Source organism: Oncorhynchus mykiss, chromosome 8, assembly GCF_057628025.1.
Source record: "Oncorhynchus mykiss isolate SJ-2025 chromosome 8, ASM5762802v1, whole genome shotgun sequence".
Lineage (NCBI taxonomy): Eukaryota > Metazoa > Chordata > Actinopteri > Salmoniformes > Salmonidae > Oncorhynchus > Oncorhynchus mykiss.
In genome coordinates this window covers 5,784,234-5,810,497 of record NC_143029.1, presented here as the reverse complement: position 1 = coordinate 5,810,497, position 26,264 = coordinate 5,784,234, and the positions used below count along the sequence as shown (strand labels likewise).

Below are 26,264 nucleotides of genomic sequence, written 5' to 3'. Positions count from 1 at the left end.
TATTAATATTTTTTTTCAAAGTACACCAATATAAAAAGCAAATTTAGTTTTTATGCTCAAATATAGTTAGTATTCTGTAATATTATTCGATGAATATTTTATTATTGATGCGTTTCGGTCGTCAGATCCACATTACTGTAGATTAGACATCATTATGGTAACGCTGTACTTCATCAAGAGTGAAAAAAATAACTGAAATGTAAGTCTGAATACTTGTTATTTTATATATATATGTAAAACTAACAAGTATTCAGACCCTTTACTCAGTACTTTGTTTTATATATCAAAAAAATGTGCTTCGTCATTATGAGGTGTTGTGTGTGTGTGTGTGTGTAGATTGAGGAGGAGAGAACTATGTCATCCATTTTAGAATAAGGCTGTAACGTAACAAAATGAGGAACAAGTCTAGGTTTGAATCATTCCTGGTATGTTTTGGGCAGAGAAGCACGGTGTGTTGGTCTTTCCATGAAAATGTATGCATATAGTTTAGACTCCGACATCGACAGGAAATAAATATTGATAACATGTATTTTACTCTGCCCGCAAATCGTCCTGCTCTTAGAAGTTGGTCAAAGTGTAGCTCAAGTCATGTCCACGTTCCTATTGTCCTCAACTCTGCTCTCTTACAAACTACACTGTAAATACAAAAGTATGTCTATAGTACAGTATGTGGACACCTTCAAATGAGTTGATTCGGCTATTTCAGCCACGCCTGTATAAAATCGAGCACACAGACATCTCCGTAGACAAACATTGGCAGCAGAATGACCTTACTGAAGAGCTCCGTGACTTTCAACGTGGCATAGGATGACACCTTTCCAATAAGTCAGTTTGTCAAATGTCTGCTCTGCTACAGCTGCCCCGGTCAACTGTAAGTGCTGTTATTGTGAAGTGGAAACATCTAGGAGCAACAACGGCTCAGCCGAGAAGTGGTAGGCCACACAAGCTCATAGAACGTGACTGCGAAGTGCGTATCACGTAAAAAATCGTGTGAAGTAACAAGTCCCTCTCAGACTTCCTAACTAAAATTAGATTATAAATAAACGTGTTACTTTCTATGTTTCTCTCCCCCCCTTTCTTCCAGGACGATGGTACTGACCACCAGGACCCCATCTCTCTGGCTGTGGAGATGGCTGCAGTCAACCATACCATCCTGGCTCTGTCCCGGACCGGAGGGGTGCCTAGCAACATCAAGACAGAGGTCCCGGACGATGACTGAAGAGGGGGTTACTACTGGACAGTGACTGGGAGGAAGGAGTGGAGAGAGAAGGGTAAAAGCCAAGAGAGGATAGTGTGTGTGTGTGTGAGAGAGTGTTTGTGGTTCAAGGAATGTGAAGATGACCAAATGAAGCTATCAAACTCCAGCTACCCTCCTTCCCCTTGTTCTCAGCCCCTCCACGGTCCCAGTGAACTGTACCCTCCCTCCCCTTGTTCTCAGCTCCTCCACGGTCCCGGTGAACTGTACCCTCCTTCCCCTTGTTCTCAGCTCCTCCACGGTCCCAGTGAACTGTACCCTCCTTCCCCTTGTTCTCAGCCCCTCCACGGTCCCGGTGAACCGTACCCTGTCTTGTCCTCATCGGAGTGAGAAAGTTGAGTGGAGGATAATAAATGGCTGTTTTTCTCTGGACCTCCACCCCGATATGGTGCCACTGGCCCTGGGGCCCTGGTCAAACAGTCTTCCCACTCCTCCTCTCTGAGCCCAGACCCACATACCTCAATCCTACTGTACTGTATATATGGTATCTGTTCTCATCAGAGACATAGAATAGAAGTCTGTTCTAGAATAGAAGTGACACCATTTCTATGGTTGTCATACTGTCTCATCGTGTGCTGCCCTGAACCCATTTCCTTGTGCAATGCATTGGTAGTGCATCAGTGGCCTCTTACTAACACTGCTGGAAGAGGGGGAGGGATGTAGTCTATCACCCTGCCAAAGAACAGTCAGTTGACTACTCATCTGTGGATTGGACTGTTCTGATTGGACTAGACTGTTCCCGACTGTTCAATGTATCCTGCAGTTTACAGCTTTCATTCCTACTGGAATCTTAACGTTTGGTTGGTAAACCATTGACATTATGAATTGTCCCATGTTCGTTTTTAAATGGAATGGCCGCCAGAAATACAGAAGTCCATTTTCTGCAGCGGACGGTTATGTGCATGCGTCAAAAAGTGATCTGAAAGCCAGCAGTACCCCCCCCCCCCCCACCACACACACTCCCCAAGGCCAAATGAGAGACACGGCTAACTTCTGATCAGTTTAGCCGTGTAGCCAGTGGATATTAAAGGGACAATCTGTGATTTGGTCAATTTTATTTTCTGACTTAAATAATGATAAACACCCATTGATTTTTTTGACATAATATAATCTCAAACGGACCTGAGAGCTATGTTCCATAGATAGGTGGTGAATCTAATCATTTTTACGGGTTACATTTGATCAAAAGTACGTTAACTAATGGCGGGTGAGTTTCCTGGAAGTTTGGTAGCGCTAAGATCGCATCCTTTGGCGGCTACGTGTGAATGATGATCTCGGCGTCGACAGACGGTGCAAAGCTTTTGGGTAACTCGGCCTCATTGAAGGACGTAACATATCATATGAAATGGATGAGCACCACTTTCTAAACTACTGTCTGGGGGGGAAAAAAATAGGGAAAAAAATAATTTCCCCCCCCCAGGGGCCGCACTGGAAGTAGATTTCCTCGCTGTCAAAATTCGTAAAAAGATAGTCCTCTAACCATCGTTTCTGGAATTTGTAATACTCCCTGACTGTCCAGCTTTAATTTCAGTGATTTAATAGTGAGCTGGACACAGTCAAGGAACTGTGTAAATGTAGGTCTATTAGAAACGCTATGTGACAGCCCTGCTTTAAGGGGGGAGTGAATATCAGCCGACACTCGGCCCTCCGTGGACTGAATTAGACTCCCCTGGTAGACGGTGTATATACAGTTCATTCAGATCCATTCATTCATTGTCCACATTTTGTTACATTAGACTTATTCTAAAATGGATGGAATTGTTTTTATTCCCCTCATCAATCTACACACAATACCCCGTAATGACATCACAATACCCCGTAATGACATCACAATACCCCGTAATGACATCACAATACCCCGTAATGACAAGGCAAAAAATATATTTTAACGTTTTTTTTTGCAAATGTATTACAAATAAACTCACATTTTACGTAAGTATTCAGACCCTTTACTCAGTACTTTGATGAAGCACCTTTGGTAGCGATCACAGCCTCGAGACTTCTTGGGTATGATGCTACAAGCTTGGCACACCTGTATTTGGGGACTTTCTTCCATTCTTCTCTCAGATCCTCTCAAGACATTCAGAGACTTGTCCCGAAGCCACTCCTGCATTGTCTTGGCTGTGTGCTTAGGGTTGTTGCTGCTGCCACCACCATGCTTCACCGTAGGGATGGTGCCAGGTTTCCTCCAGACGTGACACTTGGCACTCAGGCCAAAGACTTCAATCTTGGTTTCATCAGACCAGAGAATCTTGTTTCTCATGGTCTGAGAGTCTTTAGGTTCCTTTTGGCAAACTCCAGCTGGACTGTCAGGTGCCTTTTACTTTAGGAGTGGCTTCCGTCTGGCCACTCGACCATAAAGGCCTGATTTGGTGGGGTGCTGCAGAGATGGTTGTCCTTCTGGAAGGTTCTCCCATCTTCACAGAGGAACTCTAGAGCTCTGTCAGACTGACCATCGGGTTCTTTGTCACCTCCCTGACCAAGGCCCTTCTCCCCTGATTGCTCAGTTTGGCCAGGCGGCCAGCTCTAGGAAGAGTCTTGGTGGTTCCAAACTTCTTTCATTTAAGAATGATGGAGGCCACTATGTTCATGGGGACCTTCAATGCTGCAGAAATGTTTCAGTACATTCCCCAGATCTGTGCCTCGACACAATCCTGTCTCGGAGCTCTACGGACAATTCCTTTTGCTCTGACATGCACTGTCAACTGTGGAACCTTATATAGACAGGTGTGTGCTTTTCCAAATCATGTCCAATCAATTGAATTTACCACAGGTGGACTCCAATCAAGTTGTAGAAACATCTCAAGGATGATCAATGGAAACAAGATGCACCTGAGGTCAATTTTCGAGTCTCATAGCAAAGGGTCTGAATACTTATGTAAATAAGGTATGTCTAAACCTGTTGTGATGTCATTATGGGGTATTGTGATGTCATTATGGGGTATTGTGATGTCATTATGGGGTTTTGTGTGTAGATTGATGAGGAGAGAACTATTTAATCCATTTCAGAATAAGGCTGTAATGTAACAAAATGAGGGAAAAGTCAAGGGGTCTGAATACTTTCTGAATGCAAAGTATCTATTGGGCAGAGAAGCACGGTGTGTAAGTCTTTCCATGAAAATGTATGACTATAGTTTAGACTCCGACATCGACAGGAAATAAATATTGATAACATGTAATTTTACTCTGCCCGCAAATCGTCCTGCTCTTAGAAGTCAAGTGTCCACGTTCCTATTGTCCCCAACTCTGCTCTCTTTCAAACTACACTGTATATACAAATACTTGAATACTTTCAGAAGGCTCTGTAGACACAACGTCTCTGTATACTACTTACCCTGTGATGTACAGGGCCTTCAGAAGGCTCTGTAGACACAACGTCTCTGTATACTACTTACTCTGTGATGTACAGGGCCTTCAGAAAGTATTCTGTTCTTGACTTATTCCACATTTTGTTACGTTACAGCCTTATTCAAAAAAATGTATGAAATATCTTGTTTTTTTCCCCATCTACAAACACTACCCAATAATGACAAAGTGAAAACATGTTTTTTTTAAATGTTTGCACATTTGATTGAAAATTTAAATACTGAAATATCTAATTTACATAAGTATTCACACCCCTTTAGTCAATACTTTGTAGAAGCTCCTTTTGGAAGTGATTACAGCTGTATATTTTTTATTTTACCTTTATTTAACTTGGCAAGTCAGTTAAGAACAAATTCTTATTTTCAATGACGGCCTAGGAACAGGGGCGGAACGACAGATTTGTACCTCAGCTCGGGGATTACAGCTGTGACTTCTGGGTAAGTCGCTAAGAGATTTCCACACCTGGATTGTGCAATATGGGCACATTATTATATTCAAAATTCTTCACGCTCTGTCAAATTGGTTGTCGATCCGTGCTAAACAGCCATGTTCAGGTCTTGCCATAGATTTTCAAATCAGATTCAAGTCAAAACTGTTACTCGGGCCACTCGGGAACATTCGCTCTCTTCTTGACAAGCAACTCTAGTTTAGATTTGGCCTTGTGTTTTGTTATTGTCCTGCTGAAAGGTGAATTATTCTCCCAGTGTCTGTTGGAAAGCAGACAGAACCAGGTTTTCCTTTAGGATTTTGCCTGAGACATTTTTTGTTTTTATCCTGAAAAACTCCCCAGTGTTTAACGATTACAAGCATACCCATAACATGATGTAGACACTACTATACTTGAAAATATGGAGAGTGATACTCGGTAATGTGTTGGATTTGGACAAAAATTCAGGACAAAAATTGAATTGCTTTGCCACATTTTTTTCAGTATTACTTTAGTACCTTGTTGCAAACAGGATGCATGTTTTGGAATATTTGTATTCTGTACAGGCTTCCTCCTTTTCACTCTTTTCAATTAGGTTAGTATTGGAGTAACTACGTTGTTGATTTATTCTCAGTTTCCTCCTATCACAGCCATTCAACTAACAGTTTTAAAGTAGCCATTGGCGTCATGGTGAAATCACTGAGCGATTTCCTTCCTCTCCGGCAACTGAGTTGGGAAGGAAGCCTGTATCTTTGTAGTGACTGGGTGCATTGATACACCATCCAAAGTGTAATTCATAATTTCACCATGCTCAAAGAGATATTCAATGTCTGCTTTTATTAATTTGACCAATCTACCAACGGTTGCCCTTCTTTGCGAGTCACTTGAAAACCTCCCTGGTCTTTGTGGTTGAAATTCACTGCTGGACTGAGGGTCCCTTACTGTATCTGTATGTGTGGGGTACAGAGATGATGTAGTCATTTAAAAAATCATGTTGACATCATTCAATCATCAAACATAATTACAGAGTGAGTCCATGCAGCTTATCTGACTTAAGCACATTTTTACTCCTGAACTTTAGGCTTGCCATACCAAAGGAGTTGAATACTTGACATTTTCATTTATTTATTTTTTTATTAATTTGTACAAATTTCAAAAAACATAATTAAACTTTTGACATGATGGGGTATTGTGTGTAGGCTAGTGAAAAATCTCAAATTAATTTTAAATTAAGGCTATAACAACAAAAATGTGGAAAAAAGTCAAGGGGTGTGAACACTGCATTTGCTTTTTAAAAGACAGGTTGACCCTTCACACACTTCTGAGTCTAGCGGAGTGGAGCTAAGCATTCTTGTTGGAACCATGCTGGACAGGACAATGTCAAAGGGAAATATCTCAGCCAGTGTCGTGTGTATTTATCAGACTGGTATTATTTAATTCTGCTGCTTCAGAGGATCTCGTCTTGCCCTAACCCTGCGCTGGGTTCACTGTTCTCCACTAAAGAAACAGGTTCAAGAAGAGAGAGAGAAAAAAAGGCAAATGTATTTATATTATTTATATTTTTATGTTCTTAGTGTAAAATTACTGTATGTTTGGAAATTATGCTTTTATTGTGAAATCAATCAAATTTCAAATGTATTTATAAAGCCCTTCTTACATCAGCTGATATCTCAAAGTGCTGTACAGAAACCCAGCATAAAACCCCAAACAGCAAGCAATGCAGGTGTAGAAGCACGGAGGCTAGGAAAAATCTCCCTAGAAAGGCCAGGACCTAGGAAGAAACCTAGAGAGGAACCAGGCTATGAGGGGTGGCCAGTGCTTTTTTGGCTGGGCCGGGTGGAGATTATAACAGAACATGGCCAAGATGTTCATATTTAACCAGCAGGGTCAAATAATAATAATCACAGTGGCTGTCGAGGGTGACACAGGTCAGCACTTCAGGAGTAAATGTCAGTTGGCTTTTCATAGCCGATCAATAAGAGTATCTCTACCACTCCTGCTGTCTCTAGAGAGTTGAAAACAGCAGGTCTGGGACAGGTAGAACGTCCGGTGAACAGGTCAGGGTTCCATAGCCGCAGGCAGAACAGTTAACTGGAGCAGCAGCACGGCCAGGTGGACTGGGGACAGCAAGCAGTCATCATTCCAGGTAGTCCTCAGGCATGGTCCTAGGGCTCAGGTCCTCAAAGAGAGAATTGGAAAGAGCATACTTAAATTCACACAGGACACTGGATAAGACAGGATAAATACTCCAGATATAACAGACTGACCCTAGCCCCCCCAAAAAACTATTGCAGCATAAATACTGGAGGCTGAGACAGGAGGGGTCAGGAGACGGGAGGAGGATATAATCCTACCCACTTTGTCAATGCACAGCCCCCACACCACTAGAGGGATATCTCCAACTTACCATCCTGAGACAAGGCTGAGTTTGTCCACGAAGATCTCACCCACGGCACAACCCGAGGAGGGGCGCAAACCCAAACAGGTAGATCACGTCAGTGACTTCAACCCACTCAAGTGACGCACCCCTCCTAGGGACGGCATGGAAGAGCCCCAGTAAGCCAGTGACTCAGCCCCTGTAATAGGGTCAGAGGCAGAGAATCACATTGGAGCGAGGGGGACCGGCCAGGCAGAGACAGCAAGGGTGGTTTGTTGCTCCAGTGCCTTTCCGTTCACCTTCACACTCCTGGGCCAGACTACACTCAATCATATGACCCACTGAAGAGATGAGTCTTCAGTAAAGACTTAATGGTTGAGACCGAGTCTGCAAACATAATAAAAGGGTGGTCCGATAGTCCAGGATTATGAGGAAAAACATTAAGATCCACAACATTTATTCCACGGGACAAAACTAGGTCCAGCGTATGACTGTGACGGTGTCTAGGTCCAGAGACATGTTGGACAAAAGCCACTGAGTCGATGATGGCTCCGAAAGCCTTTTGGAGTGGGTCTGTGCACTTTTCCATGTGAATATTAATATTCACATTTTTGGTAACTTTATCTGCCATGACTACAAGGTCTGATAGGAACTCAGTGAGGAATGCTGTATATGGCCCAGGAGGCCTGTTTAACAGTAGATATAAAAAGTGATTGAGTTGGCCGCATAGATTTCATGACTAGAAGCTCAAAAGACAAAAACACCTGGGGGGGGGGGGGGGGGGGGGGGGGTTTTGTAAGTTGAAATTTGCTATCGTAAATGTTAGCAACACCTCCGCCTTTGCGGGATGCACGGGGGATCAATGCTTTATTATTTTGTTTTCATTTTGTTTAAGTAGTTTTTCTTATTCCACTGTTGTGTGTATCCCCTTTATGAAGACCAATCTCACACATGGAGACGACAAGATACTGTATTGTGTAATAGCAAAGCAGTCCTCTATTGCAGGTGAACTGTCCCTTTTTATTAAGGCTACTCTCCTGTAGTGGAACCTCCCAACCTGAAGGCGGTGCTGTGGTACAGGTGGAATGTTCCGGCATTCAAGTTAATGGGGATTCAATTTCAGGTCAAGGCCAAATAGGTATCCTGTACAAAATGTAAATTAGAATAAAAATGGTTGTCCAATCACACAAACTCATAGTAAGTCGGACACGTGAAAGTAACCTCTGCTTCCTCTCCTTGTCCTCCCATGTGTTTAGCCAAGTGCAAGGGGGTCAGAGGCGGACTGGCAACAGAGCGATTCAGGCCAATGCCAGATGGGCTAGTCCGTCTTTAGCCCAGGTGGCCTGGCTAAATTGGGGTATATCGTAGAATAATCATAATGGGTGCTAAAGCAAAAACATTTACCTGTGTGGGAGCTTGAAGGAATTAATGGGCCAGTGTGCTAAATGCCAGGGCTGAATTCTGGTCCCAGTCCGCCCCTGAAGGGTGGTGTTTGTCAGAGTCCAGGTTCAGACTTTTATATCTACAGTTCCCACCATGTCTCCTGTCCCCAGTAAATATAATCAACTACATTTAAATTAAAACTGTTAATATAGCTCCCTGAAATGACAAGTCCGAATGCCGTTTTATCAGTCGTTCTCCAATAGTCTTCTGAATTACTGTATTGGCCATTAAAGAATTTTGTGCCTTTTTTGTTTTTGTATTTTTGGGGGGGGGGGGGGGGGGGCCGACTGTTCTGTAATTAAAATGTAATATGAAGGTTTTTCTACTGTTTTCTTTGTTGGAATGTGTGTGTGTACACAGTTGAAGTCAGAAGTTTACATAGACCTGAGCCAAATACATTTAAACTCAGTTTTTCACAATTCCTGACATTAAATCCTAGTAAAAATTCCCTGTTTTAGATCAGTTAGGATCACCACTTTATTTTAAGAATGTGAAATGTCAGAATAATAGTAGAGTGAATGGTTTATTTCAGCTTTTATTTCTTTCATCACATTCCCAGTGGGTCAGAAGTTTACATACACTCAATCAGTATTTAGTAGCATTGCCTTTAAGTTGTTTAACTTGGGTCAAATGTTTTGGGTAGCCTTCCACAAGCTTCCCACAATAAGTTGGGTGAATTTTGGCTCATTCCTCCTGACAGAGCTGGTGTAACGGAGTCAAGTCCGTTAACAAATTCTTATTTACAACGACGGCCTACCAAAAGGCAAACAGCCTCTTACGGGGACGGGGGCCTTGGATATAAAATGTAATATAAATATAGGACACAACACAACATAGCAAGGCAGAAACACATGACACAGCATGGTAGCTGCAGTGGTGAACTGGTAATTAAAGAGCTCAGCCAAGTACTTATTGTCAGTATAAACCACATCAACTTTAAGGGACTGTTTTCCAGAACTTCTTGGGATTAGACCCACAGAGAGAGATAACTGCTCCTTAAAGTAACTAAGTTTGGCCTTCCTGATAGCCTGAGTGCACTGATTTGTCATTGGCCTGAATGATAGCCAGTCAGCCTGAGTATGCGTGTGCCGAGCCTTTCGCCAAATGCAATTCTTGAGGTGGAGTAACTCTGCAAGATCCCGGTCGAACCAGGAGCTGAACCTGTTTTTAATTCTCATTTTCTTTATGGGGGCGTTTGTTAACAATACCACGGAAACTATCAAAGAAGGTCCAAACGTCTTCGACAGAGGGGATCAAGGTGATTCTATACCATTTTTACAGAGGCCAGTTCGTGAAGGAAGGCTTGCTCATTAAAGTTTTCTAGCAAGTGTCGCTGAACAAGAGAATGACATTGCTTTTGGTTGATTCATTTAGTCTATGCACTCCTTCAGATTGATCCTGTGATTAACCTCCCCCCTCTATTCCAAGGTGTTGGACATTGGATATATTGTACATTGTCAAGAGACAAGAACAGCTCAAAGACAGAACTACATAGATTTTTAAAAAGGCACACGCAGCCTACATATCAATGCATATACACACAAACTATCTAGGTCCAATAGGGGAGAGGCGTTGTGCCGTGAGGTGTTGCTTTATCTGCTTTTTGAAACCAGGTTTGCTGTTTATTTGAACAATATGAGATAGAAGGAAGTTCCATGCAATAAGGGCTCTATATAATACTGTACACTTTCTTGAATTTGTTTTGAATTTAGTAATGTTTTCAGCTACAGCTTTATTGGTCAATATGATAATGAGAGAGCGGGGCTACCTAACTTAGCAGACAAGGTGGTGATGGGGAGGAAGATACGAAGCGAGAGGGATAACTGGGCCTAAAATCTGCATTTACCAGCAGGTGGCGTTTTTCTGAAAATGTTTTGGTTAACAAAAAATGTAATGGCTTATTTGCTAAGTGTGGATCATTTGATCGAATAGAAGTTTCATAATGTTTAGGTTATGAGTGTACTTAATATAAGTAGGACACGTGACATCCCGGCGATTTTGAGAATAAACACTTTATATCGGAGTTGTGACTGGTCGTCACTAGTTACCACAGCCACAAAGTCATAAACCCCGCCTATTTCTACAATTTCTCTTAAAATGTGATTTTAAACCTAACCTTAACCACACTGCTAATCCTATGTCTAACCCTAACCTTAAATTAAGACCAAAAGTCAAATGTTTGTTATGATTTTTTTTGAATGATATAGACAATTTTTACTTTGTTACAGTTGTTCATATGCGTATCTGCCCTCTCATTGGCTAGAATGGTTCCACCTGACCTTGCCTCCTCCCGACTGCCTTTCATGTTTGAAGACATGTATTTAAATTGTTGGTGGCCGCTACAGTATCTGGTCAATATAACAGAACATCAGTGGGGGTTACCTGTATGATAATTACAGTGGGTGGAGATACCTACCTAATCCTTAGCATGTCACCTAACCTGAACCCTTTAACGTAACTCCTAAGCTTAACCCTAACCCTTCACCTAACACCTAAGCTTAACCCGAACCCTTCACCTAACTCCTAAGCTTAACCCTAACCCTTCACCTAACACCTAAGCTTAACCCTAACCCTTCACCTAACTCCTAAGCTTAACCCTAACCATTCACCTAACACCTAAGCTTAACCCTAACCCTTCACCTAACTCCTAAGCTTAACCCTAACCCTTCACCTAACACCTAAGCTTAACCCTAACCCTTCACCTAACTCCTAAGCTTAACCCTAACCCTTCACCTAACTCCTAAACTTAACCCTAACCCTTCACCTAACACCTAAGCTTAACCCTAACCCTTCACCTAACACCTAAGCTTAACCCTAACCCTTCACCTAACTCCTAAGCTTAACCCTAACCCTTCACCTAACTCCTAAGCTTAACCCTAACCCTTCACCTAACTCCTAAACTTAACCCTAACCCTTCACCTAACACCTAAGCTTAACCCTAACCCTTCACCTAACTCCTAAGCTTAACCCTAACCCTTCACCTAACACCTAAGCTTAACCCTAACCCTTCACCTAACACCTAAGCTTAACCCTAACCCTTCACCTAACTCCTAAGCTTAACCCTAACCCTTCACCTAACACCTAAGCTTAACCCTAACCCTTCACCTAACACCTAAGCTTAACCCTAACCCTTCACCTAACTCCTAAGCTTAACCCTAACCCTTCACCTAACACCTAAGCTTAACCCTAACCCTTCACCTAACTCCTAAGCTTAACCCTAACCCTTCACCTAACACCTAAGCTTAACCCTAACCCTTCACCTAACACCTAAGCTTAACCCTAACCCTTCACCTAACTCCTAAGCTTAACCCTAACCCTTCACCTAACTCCTAAGCTTAACCCTAACCCTTCACCTAACTCCTAAGCTTAACCCTAACCCTTCACCTAACTCCTAAGCTTAACCCTAACCCTTCACCTAACTCCTAAGCTTAACCCTAACCCTTCACCTAACACCTAAGCTTAACCCTAACCCTTCACCTAACACCTAAGCTTAACCCTAACCCTTCACCTAACACCTAAGCTTAACCCTAACCCTTCACCTAACACCTAAGCTTAACCCTAACCCTTCACCTAACTCCTAAGCTTAACCCTAACCCTTCACCTAACTCCTAAGCTTAACCCTAACCCTTCACCTAACACCTAAGCTTAACCCTAACCCTTCACCTAACACCTAAGCTTAACCCTAACCCTTCACCTAACACCTAAGCTTAACCCTAACCCTTCACCTAACACCTAAGCTTAACCCTAACCCTTCACCTAACTCCTAAGCTTAACCCTAACCCTTCACCTAACACCTAAGCTTAACCCTAACCCTTCACCTAACACCTAAGCTTAACCCTAACCCTTCACCTAACTCCTAAGCTTAACCCTAACCCTTCACCTAACACCTAAGCTTAACCCTAACCCTTCACCTAACACCTAAGCTTAACCCTAACCCTTCACCTAACACCTAAGCTTAACCCTAACCCTTCACCTAACTCCTAAGCTTAACCCTAACCCTTCACCTAACTCCTAAGCTTAACCCTAACCCTTCACCTAACTCCTAAGCTTAACCCTAACCCTTCACCTAACTCCTAAGCTTAACCCTAACCCTTCACCTAACACCTAAGCTTAACCCTAACCCTTCACCTAACACCTAAGCTTAACCCTAACCCTTCACCTAACACCTAAGCTTAACCCTAACCCTTCACCTAACACCTAAGCTTAACCCTAACCCTTCACCTAACTCCTAAGCTTAACCCTAACCCTTCACCTAACACCTAAGCTTAACCCTAACCCTTCACCTAACACCTAAGCTTAACCCTAACCCTTCACCTAACACCTAAGCTTAACCCTAACCCTTCACCTAACACAAGCTTAACCCTAACCCTTCACCTAACACCTAAGCTTAACCCTAACCCTTCACCTAACTCCTAAGCTTAACCCTAACCCTTCACCTAACACCTAAGCTTAACCCTAACCCTTCACCTAACACCTAAGCTTAACCCTAACCCTTCACCTAACTCCTAAGCTTAACCCTAACCCTTCACCTAACACCTAAGCTTAACCCTAACCCTTCACCTAACACCTAAGCTTAACCCTAACCCTTCACCTAACTCCTAAGCTTAACCCTAACCCTTCACCTAACTCCTAAGCTTAACCCTAACCCTTCACCTAACTCCTAAGCTTAACCCTAACCCTTCACCTAACTCCTAAGCTTAACCCTAACCCTTCACCTAACTCCTAAGCTTAACCCTAACCCTTCACCTAACACCTAAGCTTAACCCTAACCCTTCACCTAACACCTAAGCTTAACCCTAACCCTTCACCTAACACCTAAGCTTAACCCTAACCCTTCACCTAACTCCTAAGCTTAACCCTAACCCTTCACCTAACTCCTAAGCTTAACCCTAACCCTTCACCTAACACCTAAGCTTAACCCTAACCCTTCACCTAACACCTAAGCTTAACCCTAACCCTTCACCTAACACCTAAGCTTAACCCTAACCCTTCACCTAACACCTAAGCTTAACCCTAACCCTTCACCTAACTCCTAAGCTTAACCCTAACCCTTCACCTAACACCTAAGCTTAACCCTAACCCTTCACCTAACACCTAAGCTTAACCCTAACCCTTCACCTAACTCCTAAGCTTAACCCTAACCCTTCACCTAACACCTAAGCTTAACCCTAACCCTTCACCTAACACCTAAGCTTAACCCTAACCCTTCACCTAACACCTAAGCTTAACCCTAACCCTTCACCTAACTCCTAAGCTTAACCCTAACCCTTCACCTAACTCCTAAGCTTAACCCTAACCCTTCACCTAACTCCTAAGCTTAACCCTAACCCTTCACCTAACACCTAAGCTTAACCCTAACCCTTCACCTAACACCTAAGCTTAACCCTAACCCTTCACCTAACACCTAAGCTTAACCCTAACCCTTCACCTAACACCTAAGCTTAACCCTAACCCTTCACCTAACTCCTAAGCTTAACCCTAACCCTTCACCTAACACCTAAGCTTAACCCTAACCCTTCACCTAACACCTAAGCTTAACCCTAACCCTTCACCTAACACCTAAGCTTAACCCTAACCCTTCACCTAACACAAGCTTAACCCTAACCCTTCACCTAACACCTAAGCTTAACCCTAACCCTTCACCTAACTCCTAAGCTTAACCCTAACCCTTCACCTAACACCTAAGCTTAACCCTAACCCTTCACCTAACACCTAAGCTTAACCCTAACCCTTCACCTAACTCCTAAGCTTAACCCTAACCCTTCACCTAACACCTAAGCTTAACCCTAACCCTTCACCTAACACCTAAGCTTAACCCTAACCCTTCACCTAACACCTAAGCTTAACCCTAACCCTTCACCTAACTCCTAAGCTTAACCCTAACCCTTCACCTAACTCCTAAGCTTAACCCTAACCCTTCACCTAACTCCTAAGCTTAACCCTAACCCTTCACCTAACTCCTAAGCTTAACCCTAACCCTTCACCTAACTCCTAAGCTTAACCCTTCACCTAACTCCTAAGCTTAACCCTAACCCTTCACCTAACTCCTAAGCTTAACCCTAACCCTTCACCTAACTCCTAAGCTTAACCCTAACCCTTCACCTAACACCTAAGCTTAACCCTAACCCTTCACCTAACTCCTAAGCTTAACCCTAACCCTTCACCTAACTCCTAAGCTTAACCCTAACCCTTCACCTAACTCCTAGCCAGCTAGATGGAATTCATATAAAACGTATTGTAATTCGTAACGTATTAAATAAATACAAAGCGTAACATATCATACTAAACTAAACAAAAATATAAACGCAACATGTTAAGTGTTTGTCCCATGTTTAGTGAGCGGAAATAAAATATCCCAGAAATGTTCCATACGCACATAAAGCTAATTTCTTTGAAATGTGGTGCACAAATTTGTTTACATCCCTGTTAGTGAGCATTTCTCATTTGCCAAGATAATCCATCCACCTGGCAGGTGTGGCATATCAAGAAGCTGATTAAACAGCATGATCATTACACAGGTGCACCTTGTGCTGGGGACAATAAAAAGGCCACTCTAAAAAGAGCCGTTTTGTCACACAACACAATGCCACACATGTCTCAAGTTGAGGGAGAGTGCAATTAGTAATAGAATTCAAGGCACACTTAACCAGCATGGCATTCTGCAGCGATACGCCATACCATCTGGTTTGTGCTTAGTCCCCTATAATTTGTTTTTCAACAGGACAATGATCCAAAACACACCTCCAGGCTGTGTAAGGGCTATTTCACCAAGGAGAGTGATGGAGTGCTACATCAGATGACCTGGTCTCAACCCAATTGAGATGGTTTGGGATGAGTTGGACCGCAGATTGAAGGAAAAACAGCCAACAAGTGCTCAGAATATGTGGGAACTCCTTCAAGACTGTTGGAAAAGCATTGCAGGTGAAGCTGGTTGAGAGAATGCCAAGAGTGTGCAAAGCTGTCGTCAAGGCAAAGGGTGGCCACTGAAGAATCTCAAATATAAAATATATTTTGATTTGTTTAACACTTTTTTGGTTACTACATGATTCCATATGTGTTATTTCATAGTTTTGACATCTTCACTATTATTCTACAATGTAGAAAATTGTAAAAATAAATAAAAACCCTTGAATGAGCAGGTGTGTCCAAACTTTCTCATCAGTAAGGTACAGTTGCCCAGGGGACAGTGTCCTCATCAGTAAGGTACCATAGTCATGGGGACAGTGTCCTCATCAGTAAGGTACAGTAGTCCAGGGAATATCTCCAACCTTTCCTTGTTACTGTCCATGCCCTGATTATTGTCATTACCCCCTCGTTCCTCTGGGTGGCAGTATATACCAACTACTTTGACAAGGTTATCTACCCGACATGGACACATCTCATTTTAAAATCATGGGCATTATTATGGAGTAATAATTATGGAGTCAGTTGGTCCCCCTTTTGCTGCTATAACAGCCTCCACTCTTCTAGGAAGGCTTTCCACTAGATGAACTAGGAACATTGCTGCGGGAACTTGCTTCCATTCAGCCACAACAGCATTAATTAGGTCGGGCACTGACTTTGGGCGATTAGGCCTGGCTCGCAGGTCTTGCTCAGAATTGGCTAGAATGACATTGTATGCTGTAGCATTAAGATTTCCCTTCATTGGAACTAAGAGGCCCGAACCATGAAAAACAGCCCCAGATCATTGTTCCTCTTCCACCAAACCCAGTTGGCACTATGCATTGGGGCACGTAGCGTTCTCCTGGCATCCGCCAAACCCAGATTCGTCCGTCGGACTGCCAGATGGTGAAGCGTGATTCATCACTCCAGAGAACGTGTTTCCACTGCTCCAGAGTCCAACGGCGGTGAGCTTTACACCACTTTAGCCGACGCTTGGCATAGCGCATGGTGATCTTTGGCTTGTGTGCGGCTGCTCGGCCACTGGAAACCCATTTCATGAAGCTCCTGACGAAAATGTATTGTGCTGACATTGTTTCAGAGGCAGTTTGGAACTCGGTAGTGAGTGTTGCAACCGAGGACAGACTATTTTTACGACAGGTATATCATAATAAGGTAAGGTATATTACGACAGGTATATCATAATAAGGTAAGGTATATTACGACAGGTATATCATAATAAGGCAAGGTATATTAAGGTATATTACGACAGGTATATCATAATAAGGCAAGGTATATTAAGGTATATTACGACAGGTATATCATAATAAGGTAAGGTATATTACGACAGGTATATCATAATAAGGTAAGGTATATTAAGGTATATTACGACAGGTATATCATAATAAGGTAAGGTATATTACGACAGGTATATCATAATAAGGCAAGGTATATTACGACAGGTATATCATAATAAGGCAAGGTATATTAAGGTATATTACGACAGGTATATCATAATAAGGCAAGGTATATTAAGGTATATTACGACAGGTATATCATAATAAGGTAAGGTATATTACGACAGGTATATCATAATAAGGTAAGGTATATTAAGGTATATTACGACAGGTATATCATAATAAGGTAAGGTATATTAAGGTATATTACGACAGGTATATCATAATAAGGCAAGGTATATTAAGGTATATTACGACAGGTATATCATAATAAGGTAAGGTATATTACGACAGGTATATCATAATAAGGCAAGGTATATTAAGGTATATTACGACAGGTATATCATAATAAGGTAAGGTATATTAAGGTATATTACGACAGGTATATCATAATAAGGTAAGGTATATTAAGGTATATTACGACAGGTATATCATAATAAGGCAAGGTATATTAAGGTATATTACGACAGGTATATCATAATAAGGTAAGGTATATTACGACAGGTATATCATAATAAGGTAAGGTATATTAAGGTATATTACGACAGGTATATCATAATAAGGTAAGGTATATTAAGGTATATTACGACAGGTATATCATAATAAGGTAAGGTATATTAAGGTATATTACGACAGGTATATCATAATAAGGTAAGGTATATTACGACAGGTATATCATAATAAGGCAAGGTATATTACGACAGGTATATCATAATAAGGCAAGGTATATTAAGGTATATTACGACAGGTATATCATAATAAGGCAAGGTATATTAAGGTATATTACGACAGGTATATCATAATAAGGTAAGGTATATTACGACAGGTATATCATAATAAGGTAAGGTATATTAAGGTATATTACGACAGGTATATCATAATAAGGCAAGGTATATTAAGGTATATTACGACAGGTATATCATAATAAGGTAAGGTATATTACGACAGGTATATCATAATAAGGTAAGGTATATTAAGGTATATTACGACAGGTATATCATAATAAGGTAAGGTATATTAAGGTATATCATAATAAGGTAAGGTATATTAAGGTATATTACGACAGGTATATCATAATAAGGTAAGGTATATTAAGGTATATTATAATAAGGTAAGGTATATTACGACAGGTATATCATATTAAGGTAAGGTATATTAAGGTATATTACGACAGGTATATCATAATATTTTTCAGGTTGCAAATGTATTTTGTTGCATTACAACCTGTAATTTAAATTGTGTTTTTTATTTGGATTTCATGTAATGGACATAAACAAAATTTTCCAAATTGGTGAAGTGAAATGAAAAAAATAACAGAAAAACTGTATTCATCCCCTTTGCTATGAAGCCTCTAAATAACATCTGGTGCCACCAATTACCTTCAGAAGTCACATAATTAGTTAAACAAAGTCCACCTGTGTGCACTCTGTGTCACATGATCTCAGTGTATGTATACACCTGTTCTGAAAGGCCCCAGAGTCTGCAACACCACTAAGCAAGGGGCAACACTCAGCAAGCAGCACTATGAAGACCAAAGAGCTCTCCCAACAGGTCAGGGACAAAGTTGTGGAGAAGTACAGATCAGGGATTGGTTATAAAAAAATATCATAAACTTTGAACATTCCAACAAGCACCATTAAATCCATCATTAAAAAATGGAAAGAATATGGCACCACAACAAACCTGCCAAGAGAGGGCTGCCCACCAAAACTCACGGACCAGGCAAGGAGGGTATTAATCAGAGAGGCAACAAAGAGACCAAAGATAACCATGAAGGAGCTGCAAAGCTCCACAGCGGCGATTGGAGTATCTGTCCATAGGACCACATTAAGCCGTACACGCCACAGAGCTGGGTTTTATGGACGAGTGGCCAGAAAAAAATAAGCAAACATGTTTGGTGTTCGCCAAAAGGTATGTGGGAGACTCCCGAAACATATGGAAGAAGGTACTTGGGTCAGATAAGACTAAAACTGAGCTTTTTGGCCATCAAGGAAAACGCTATGTCTGGCACAAACCCAACACCTCGAGAACACCATCCCCACAGTGAAGCATGGTGCTGGCAGCATCATGCTGTGGGGATGTTTTTCATCAGCAGGGACTGGCAAACTGGTCATAATTGAAGGAGTGATGGATGGCGCTAAATACAGGGAAAATCTTGAGGGAAACCAGTTTCAGTCTTCCAGAGAATTGAGACTGTGATGGAGGTTCACCTTCCAGACAGAGGTTATACCCTGATGAAGACAGCTTGGCTGTCGAAACGTTGGTAATTATATTTTTGCATCTGAGCACCTAGAGTGTGCGGCTCTTTTATTTTCAAGTTTTCTACTCCGCTAGCAAGCACCTCGCCTAAATAGGTGTCCGTTTATTTTTCTTCTAGATGGGACACCTTCCATCAGGGCAATGATCCTAATCATACTGGTAAAGCAACACTCGAGTGGTTTAAGCATTTACATGTCTTGGAATGGCCTAGTCAAAGCCCAGACCTCAATCCAATTGAGAATCTGTGGTATGACTTAAAGATTGCTGTACATCAGCGGAACCCATCCAACTTGAAGCAGCTGGAGCAGTTTTGCCTTGAAGAATGGGCAACAATCCCAGTGGCTAGATGTGCCAAGCTGATAGAGACAGACCCCAAGAGACTTGCAGCTGTAAATGCTGCAAAAGGTGGCTCTACAAAGTACTGACTTTGGGGTGGTGAAAACTTGAGCGTGCAACTATTCTGTTTTTTTGTCTTATTTCTTGTTTGTTTCACAATAAAACATATTTTGCATCTTCAAAGTGGTAGGCATGTTGTGTAAATCAAATGATCCCCCCCCCCCCCCCCCCCCAAATCCATTTTAATTCCAGGTTGTAAGGCAACAAAATAAAAAAAATCCCAAGGGGGTGAATACTTTCGCAATCCGCATATGGGATGAGTAAAGTAAAATATGTAAACATTATTAAAGTGGCCAATGATTTCAAGTCTATGTATATAGGGCAGCAGCCTCTAAGGTGCTAGTGATGGCTATTTAACAGTCTGATGGCCTTGAGATAGAAGCTGTTATTCAGTCTCTCGGTCCCAGCTTTGATGCACCTGTACTGACCTCGCCTTCTGGATGATAGCGGGTGAACAGGCAGTGGCTTGGGTGGTTGTTGTCCTTGATGATCTTTTCAGCCTTTCTGTGACACCGGGTGCTGTAGGTGTCCTGGAGGGCAGGTCGTTTGCCCCCGGTGATGCGTTGGGGAGACCGCACTACCCTCTGGAGAGCCCTGCGGTTGCGGGCGGTGCAGTTTCCGTACCAGGCGGTGATACAGCCCGACAGGATGCTCTCAATTGTGCATCTGTAAAAGTGTGTGAGGGTTTTAGGTGACAAGCCACATTTCTTCAGCCTCCTGAGGTTGAAGAGGCGCTGTTGCGCATTCTTCACCACACTGTCTGTGTGGGTGGACCATATTAGTTTGTCAGTGATGTGTATGCCGAGGAATTTGAAGCTTTCCACCTTCACCACTGCGGTCCCGTCGATGTGGATAGAGGGGTGCTCCCTATGCTGTTTCCACAATCAACTCCTTTGTTGATGCTGAGTGAGAGGTTATTTTCCTGGCACCACACTCCCAGGGCCCTCACCTCCTCCCTGTAGGCTGTCTCGTCATTGTTGGTAATCAGGCTTACTACTGTTGTGCTGTCTGCAAACTTGATGATTGAGTTGGAGACGTACCTGACGTGTACAGGAGGGGGCTGAGCACGCACCCTTATGGGGCCCCTGTGTTGAAGATCAGCGAAGTGGAGGTGTTGTTTCCTACCTTCACCACATGGGGTGCGGCCCGTAAGGAAGTCCAGGACCCAGTTGCACAGGGCGGGGTTCAGACCCAGAGCTTAGTGATGAGCTTTTGAGTGTACTATAGTGTTGAATGCTGAGCTATAGTCAATGAACAGCATTCTTCATAGGTATTCCTCTTGTCCAGATGGGATAGGGCAGTGTGCAGTGCGATGGCGATTGCATCGCATCGTCTTTGTATCTATTGGGGCAGTAAGCAAATTAAGTGGGTCTAGGGTGACAGGTAAGGTAGAGGTGATATGATCCTTGACTAGTCTCTCAAAGCACTTCATGATGACAGAAGTGAGTGCTACGGACCGATAGTCATTCAGTTCAGTTACCTTTACTTTCTTGGGTACATGAACAATGTTGGACATCTTGAAGCATGTGGGGACAGCAGACTTGGATAGGGAGAGATTGAATATGTCCGTAAGCACTCCAGTCAGTTGGATATTAGAGAAGCTTTCATTAAAGAAAACCCCCCCGAGTTCAATTAATTCGATAGAAAGCTCCGAATCCACGATACGACAGAGGTTGAAAAGCCATAACACATACGTTTTCTCAACAACAGGTTATGGTCAATCATTTCAAAGGCTGCACTGAAATCTAACATCTCAGCTCCCACAATCTTTTTAGAATCCATTTGTGTCAGTGCAGTACATGCTGAGGACCCTTTTCAGTAAACCTGCTAAAAGTCTGTTGTTAATTTGTTTACAGAAATATAGCATTATATTTGGTTAAACAGATTGCTGAGAGCTGGCAGCAAGCTGATTGGTCTGCTGTTAGAACCAGTAAAGGCCACTATACCACTCTCGGGTAGCAGAATGACTTTGGCTTCCCTCCAGGCCTGAGGACAAAGACTTTCCTCTAGGCTCAGATTAAAGATGACAGACTGGAGAGACTATAGAGTCAGCTACCATCCTCAGTAGCTTTCCATCTAAGTTGTCAATGCCAGGAGGTTTGTCTGTATTGATCGATAACAATCATTTTTCCACCACTCCCACATTAACTTTACAAAATTAAAACTTGCAATGCTTTTCTTCCATTGTTCGTTGTTTTATGCATGAGTACGATGGCTCACTGTTCATTGGTGGCATTTCCTGCCTAAGTTTGCCCACTTTGCCAATGAAATAATCATTAAAATAATTGTCAACATCAAATGGTTTTGTGATGAATAAGCCATCTGATTCGATGAAAGATGGAGTTGAATTTAGAGTTCTACATTTTTTTGTCCCATCATTCTTTATATCTTTGATCTTGGCTTCATAATACAGTTTCTTCTTCATTTTGTTGAGTTTAGCCACATCATTTCTCAGTTTGCAGTAAGTCAGCCAATCAGATGTGCAGACTTATTAGCTGCTCCTTTCGCCCTGTCTCTTTCAACCATACCGTTTTTCAATTCCTCATCAATCCACGGAGCCTTAACAGTTCTAACAGTCAGTTTCTTAACAGGTGCATGTTTATCACTAATTGGAAGAAGCAATTTAATAAATTCATCAAGTGCAGCGTCTGGATGCTCCTCATTAATCACATCAGACCAACAAATATTTGTATCATCATCCACATAAGTCACAGCCAAATCTTTTTCTTATCTGTTATTTTAGGCATATCTTTTGGAACTCTGTCTTTCCTGTATATAGCCACTATATTGCGATCACTGTATCCAATGGGTACGGATACAGCTTTAGAACAAAGTCTTACATTATTCGTAAAAATGTGATCGATACATGTGGATGATCTTGTTCCTGTAGTGTTTGTAAACACCCTGGTATGTTGATTAATAACCTGAACCAGGTTACAGGCACTGGATACAGTGAGAAGCTTCCTGTTGAGCGGACAGCTTGATGAAAACCAGTCAATATCCAGGTCCCCAAGAAAGTAGACCTCTCTGTTTACATCACATACACTATCAAGCATTTCACACGTATTATTTAGATACTAACTGTTAGCACTTGGTGGCCTGTAGCAACACCCCAAAAGAAAAGGCTTTAGATGTGCCAAGTGAACCTGCAACCACAACACTTCATTAACACTTGACATTAGATTTTTGCTAAGCATAACAGGAATATGGCTCTGAATATATACAGCATCTCCTCCCCCCATAAGCATTTCTGTCTCTTCTATAGATGTTATATCCTTGTATTGCTACTGCTGTATCATCAAATGAATTTTCTAAGTGAGTCTCATAAACGGCTAATATATGAATGTTATCAAGTTATTGATTTCATGAACCCGTATGTCTAAGGCTACATTAATATGGGCTATTTTCCTGGTGAGCCTCAAACGTTCAGGAGGTCAATCACCCTCTCCTTTGATGTCGTAGGAGTAGTACAGCGTCAGTTTGTAAAATCATAATACATACATAGGATATGGGACGGCAGGTAGCCTAGTAGTTAGAGCAGTGGGCCAGTAACCGAAAGGTTGCTAGATCGAATCCTCCGAGCTGACAAGGTGTCGTTCTGCCCCCTGAACAAGGCATTTAACCCACTGTTCCCCGGTAGGCCGTCATTGTAAGAAAGACATTTGTTCTTAAATGACTTGCCTAGTTAAATAAAGGTTCAAATAAAGGTTAAAGGTTAAAATTAAAGGTTAAAGGTTAAAATAAAGGTTAAAGGTTCAAATTAAAGGTTAAAGGTTAAAATAAAGGTTCAAATTAAAGGTTATAAAAACATGTACATTTTGATGTGTGCATTGTGATTTAATAAAGCTTGATTCTAGACACCACACGGTTGAACCTGGTAACAAGACTAACATAGCACTGGTTTTAACAGTCTGGGGTAGGGTTGTTGGTCTGCAATATTGTACCTGGGTACCTGGGTAATGTGTATTGTACCTGGGTAAGGTGAATCTCTGGTGGTGGTTGTGCATGATGCAGGCCATACCAGGCCAGGCCTGGGAGACACACAGAGCTCCAGTAGAATCACTAGAGAGGTCAGCACTTCACCCCGGATACAATCCACACAAACAACTCTTATATAAGGCAGAGCACATAGTCTACTTGAATAGATGAGGCAGTAACAATGCTGTGTGTAGAAGAGGGCATTGGGATATCAGACTGCTTCCAAACAGACCGGTCAGCTGTGAAGCACCAACAACAAATGACCGTCTGGTTAGAGATTGTTGTGGAGAGGGACAGACGGAGGGAGAGAAAACAGGGAGAGGGATAGAGACAGAGAGTGAGAGAAAGAGAGGGATAGAGAGACAGAGAGTGAGAGAAAGAGAGGGATAGAGAGACAGAGAGTGAGAGAAAGAGGGATAGAGACAGAGAGTGAGAGAAAGAGAGGGATAGAGAGACAGAGAGTGAGAGAAAGAGAGGGATAGAGAGACAGAGAGGAGGGAGAGATGGAGAGGGGGAGAAAGAGAGCGAGGGAGAGAGACTGAGAAGGGGAGAAACAGAGAGCGAGGAGAAGAGATGGAGAGAGAACGAGGCAGAGAGAGAAAGTGAAAGCCAGAGACAGGGGGGGGGGGAGAAAGAGAGCCCAGAGAAAGAGATCAGCTCAGAGACCACTCCAACTGTCTGACCAATCTGTGCATTTCAAGAGCAGCTGAAGCAACCAAGGCCACATGGCCACTCTGTGGGTGACAGATTTGTAATGGGGGCAGTTGACATGCGAGTGGGATGCGGGCGGGTATCAAAAGTGACACAGCTGGTGCTTCCTTGTAATCACCTCCCTCCCGTCATGATGTGAACCCAACTGGTCCTTCCCGGCCATCGCCACAGTTGCTACCTCAGTATCCAGCAGCGCCAGCTTGATCCCATGCCCGGATCGATCTCCGCTTCCCGGGTCCGACGGCCTGGGAGTGATGCAGATTCCACCGGTCTCTGGAAAACGTGGGAATAATGTGGGAATAACATGGGAATAACATGGGGATAACGTGGGAATAACGTGGGAATAACATGGGGATAACATGGGGATAACGTGGGGATAACGTGGGGATAACGTGGTAATAATGTGGGAATAACGTGGGAATAACGTGGGAATAACATGGGAATAACATGGGGATAATGTGGGAATAACGTGGGAATAACATGGGAATAACATGGGAATAATGTGGGAATAACATGGGAATAACGTGGGAATAACGTGGGAATAACATGGGGATAACGTGGGAATAACATGGGAATAACGTGGGAATAACGTGGGAATAACGTGGGAATAACATGGGGATAACATGGGGATAACGTGGGAATAACGTGGGAATAACGTGGGAATAACGTGGGAATAACATGGGAATAACGTGGGAATAACATGGGAATAACGTGGGAATAACATGGGAATAACGTGGGAATAACATGGGGATAATGTGGGAATAACATGGGAATAACATAGGAATAACATGGGGATAACATGGGAATAACATGGGAATAACGTAGGAATAACATGGAGATAACGTAGGAATAACATGGGAATAACATGGGAATAACGTGGGAATAACATGGGAATAACATGGGAATAACGTGGGAATAACATGGGGATAACGTAGGAATAACATGGGGATAATGTAGGAATAACATGGGAATAACGTGGGAATAACGTGGGAATAACATGGGAATAACATGGGAATAACGTAGGAATAGCATGGGGATAACGTAGGAATAACATGGGAATAACATGGGAATAACGTGGGAATAACATGGGAATAACATGGGAATAACGTGGGAATAACATGGGAATAACATGGGAATAACGTGGGGATAACGTAGGAATAACGTGGGAATAACGTGGGAATAACGTGGGAATAACATGGGAATAACATGGGAATAACGTGGGAATAATAACTTTTAAACTCGAAATATGAAATATCCTTATTCATGTCATCATACTAGAACTGAGGAAATCTACTGCGAGAGAGAGGGGAATGCAGAAAGCCTTATTCTAAAATGTATGTTTGTGTATATATGTGTGTGTGTGTGTATATGGTCGGTAATCTGTTTGTTGACTTGGCTTTCGAAGACCTTAGAAAGGCATGGTAGGATAGATATAGGTCTGTAGCAGTTTGGGTCAAGAGTGTCCCCCCCTTTGAAGAGGGGGATGACCGCAGCTGCTTTCCAATCTTTGGGAATCTCAGACGACACGAAAGAGAGGTTGAACAGGCTAGTAATAGGGGTGGCAACAATTTCGGCAGATAATTTTAGAAAGAAAGGGTCCAGATTGTCTAGCCCGGCTGATTTGTAGGGGTCCAGATTTTGCAGCTCTTTCAGAACATCAGCTGAATGGATTTGGGAGAAGGAGAAATGGGGAAGGCTTGGGCGAGTTGCTGTTGG

The 26,264-nt window shown here is 42.4% G+C and overlaps 1 protein-coding gene and 1 long non-coding RNA gene across 3 annotated transcripts in view; both read left to right on the top strand.

Annotated features, from left to right (window-relative positions):
* Window positions 1-2,298, top strand: part of LOC110529166 (homeobox-containing protein 1) — a 34,099-nt gene extending 31,801 nt beyond the window's left edge. For both annotated transcript variants that reach the window (XM_036984610.2, XM_036984609.2), the window contains exon 9: window positions 1,085-2,298. In XM_036984610.2, the coding sequence (XP_036840505.2) occupies window positions 1,085-1,219 (135 nt within the window). In that variant the 3' untranslated portion in view covers window positions 1,220-2,298. The remainder of the gene's footprint in view (window positions 1-1,084) is intronic.
* A 4,066-nt stretch (window positions 2,299-6,364) lies between these two features.
* Window positions 6,365-9,179, top strand: LOC149981376 (uncharacterized). Its single transcript, XR_016497579.1, has 2 exons — window positions 6,365-8,641; window positions 8,693-9,179. It is a non-coding gene; the product is annotated as an uncharacterized LOC149981376 (long non-coding RNA).
* Window positions 9,180-26,264: the final 17,085 nt, after the last annotated feature.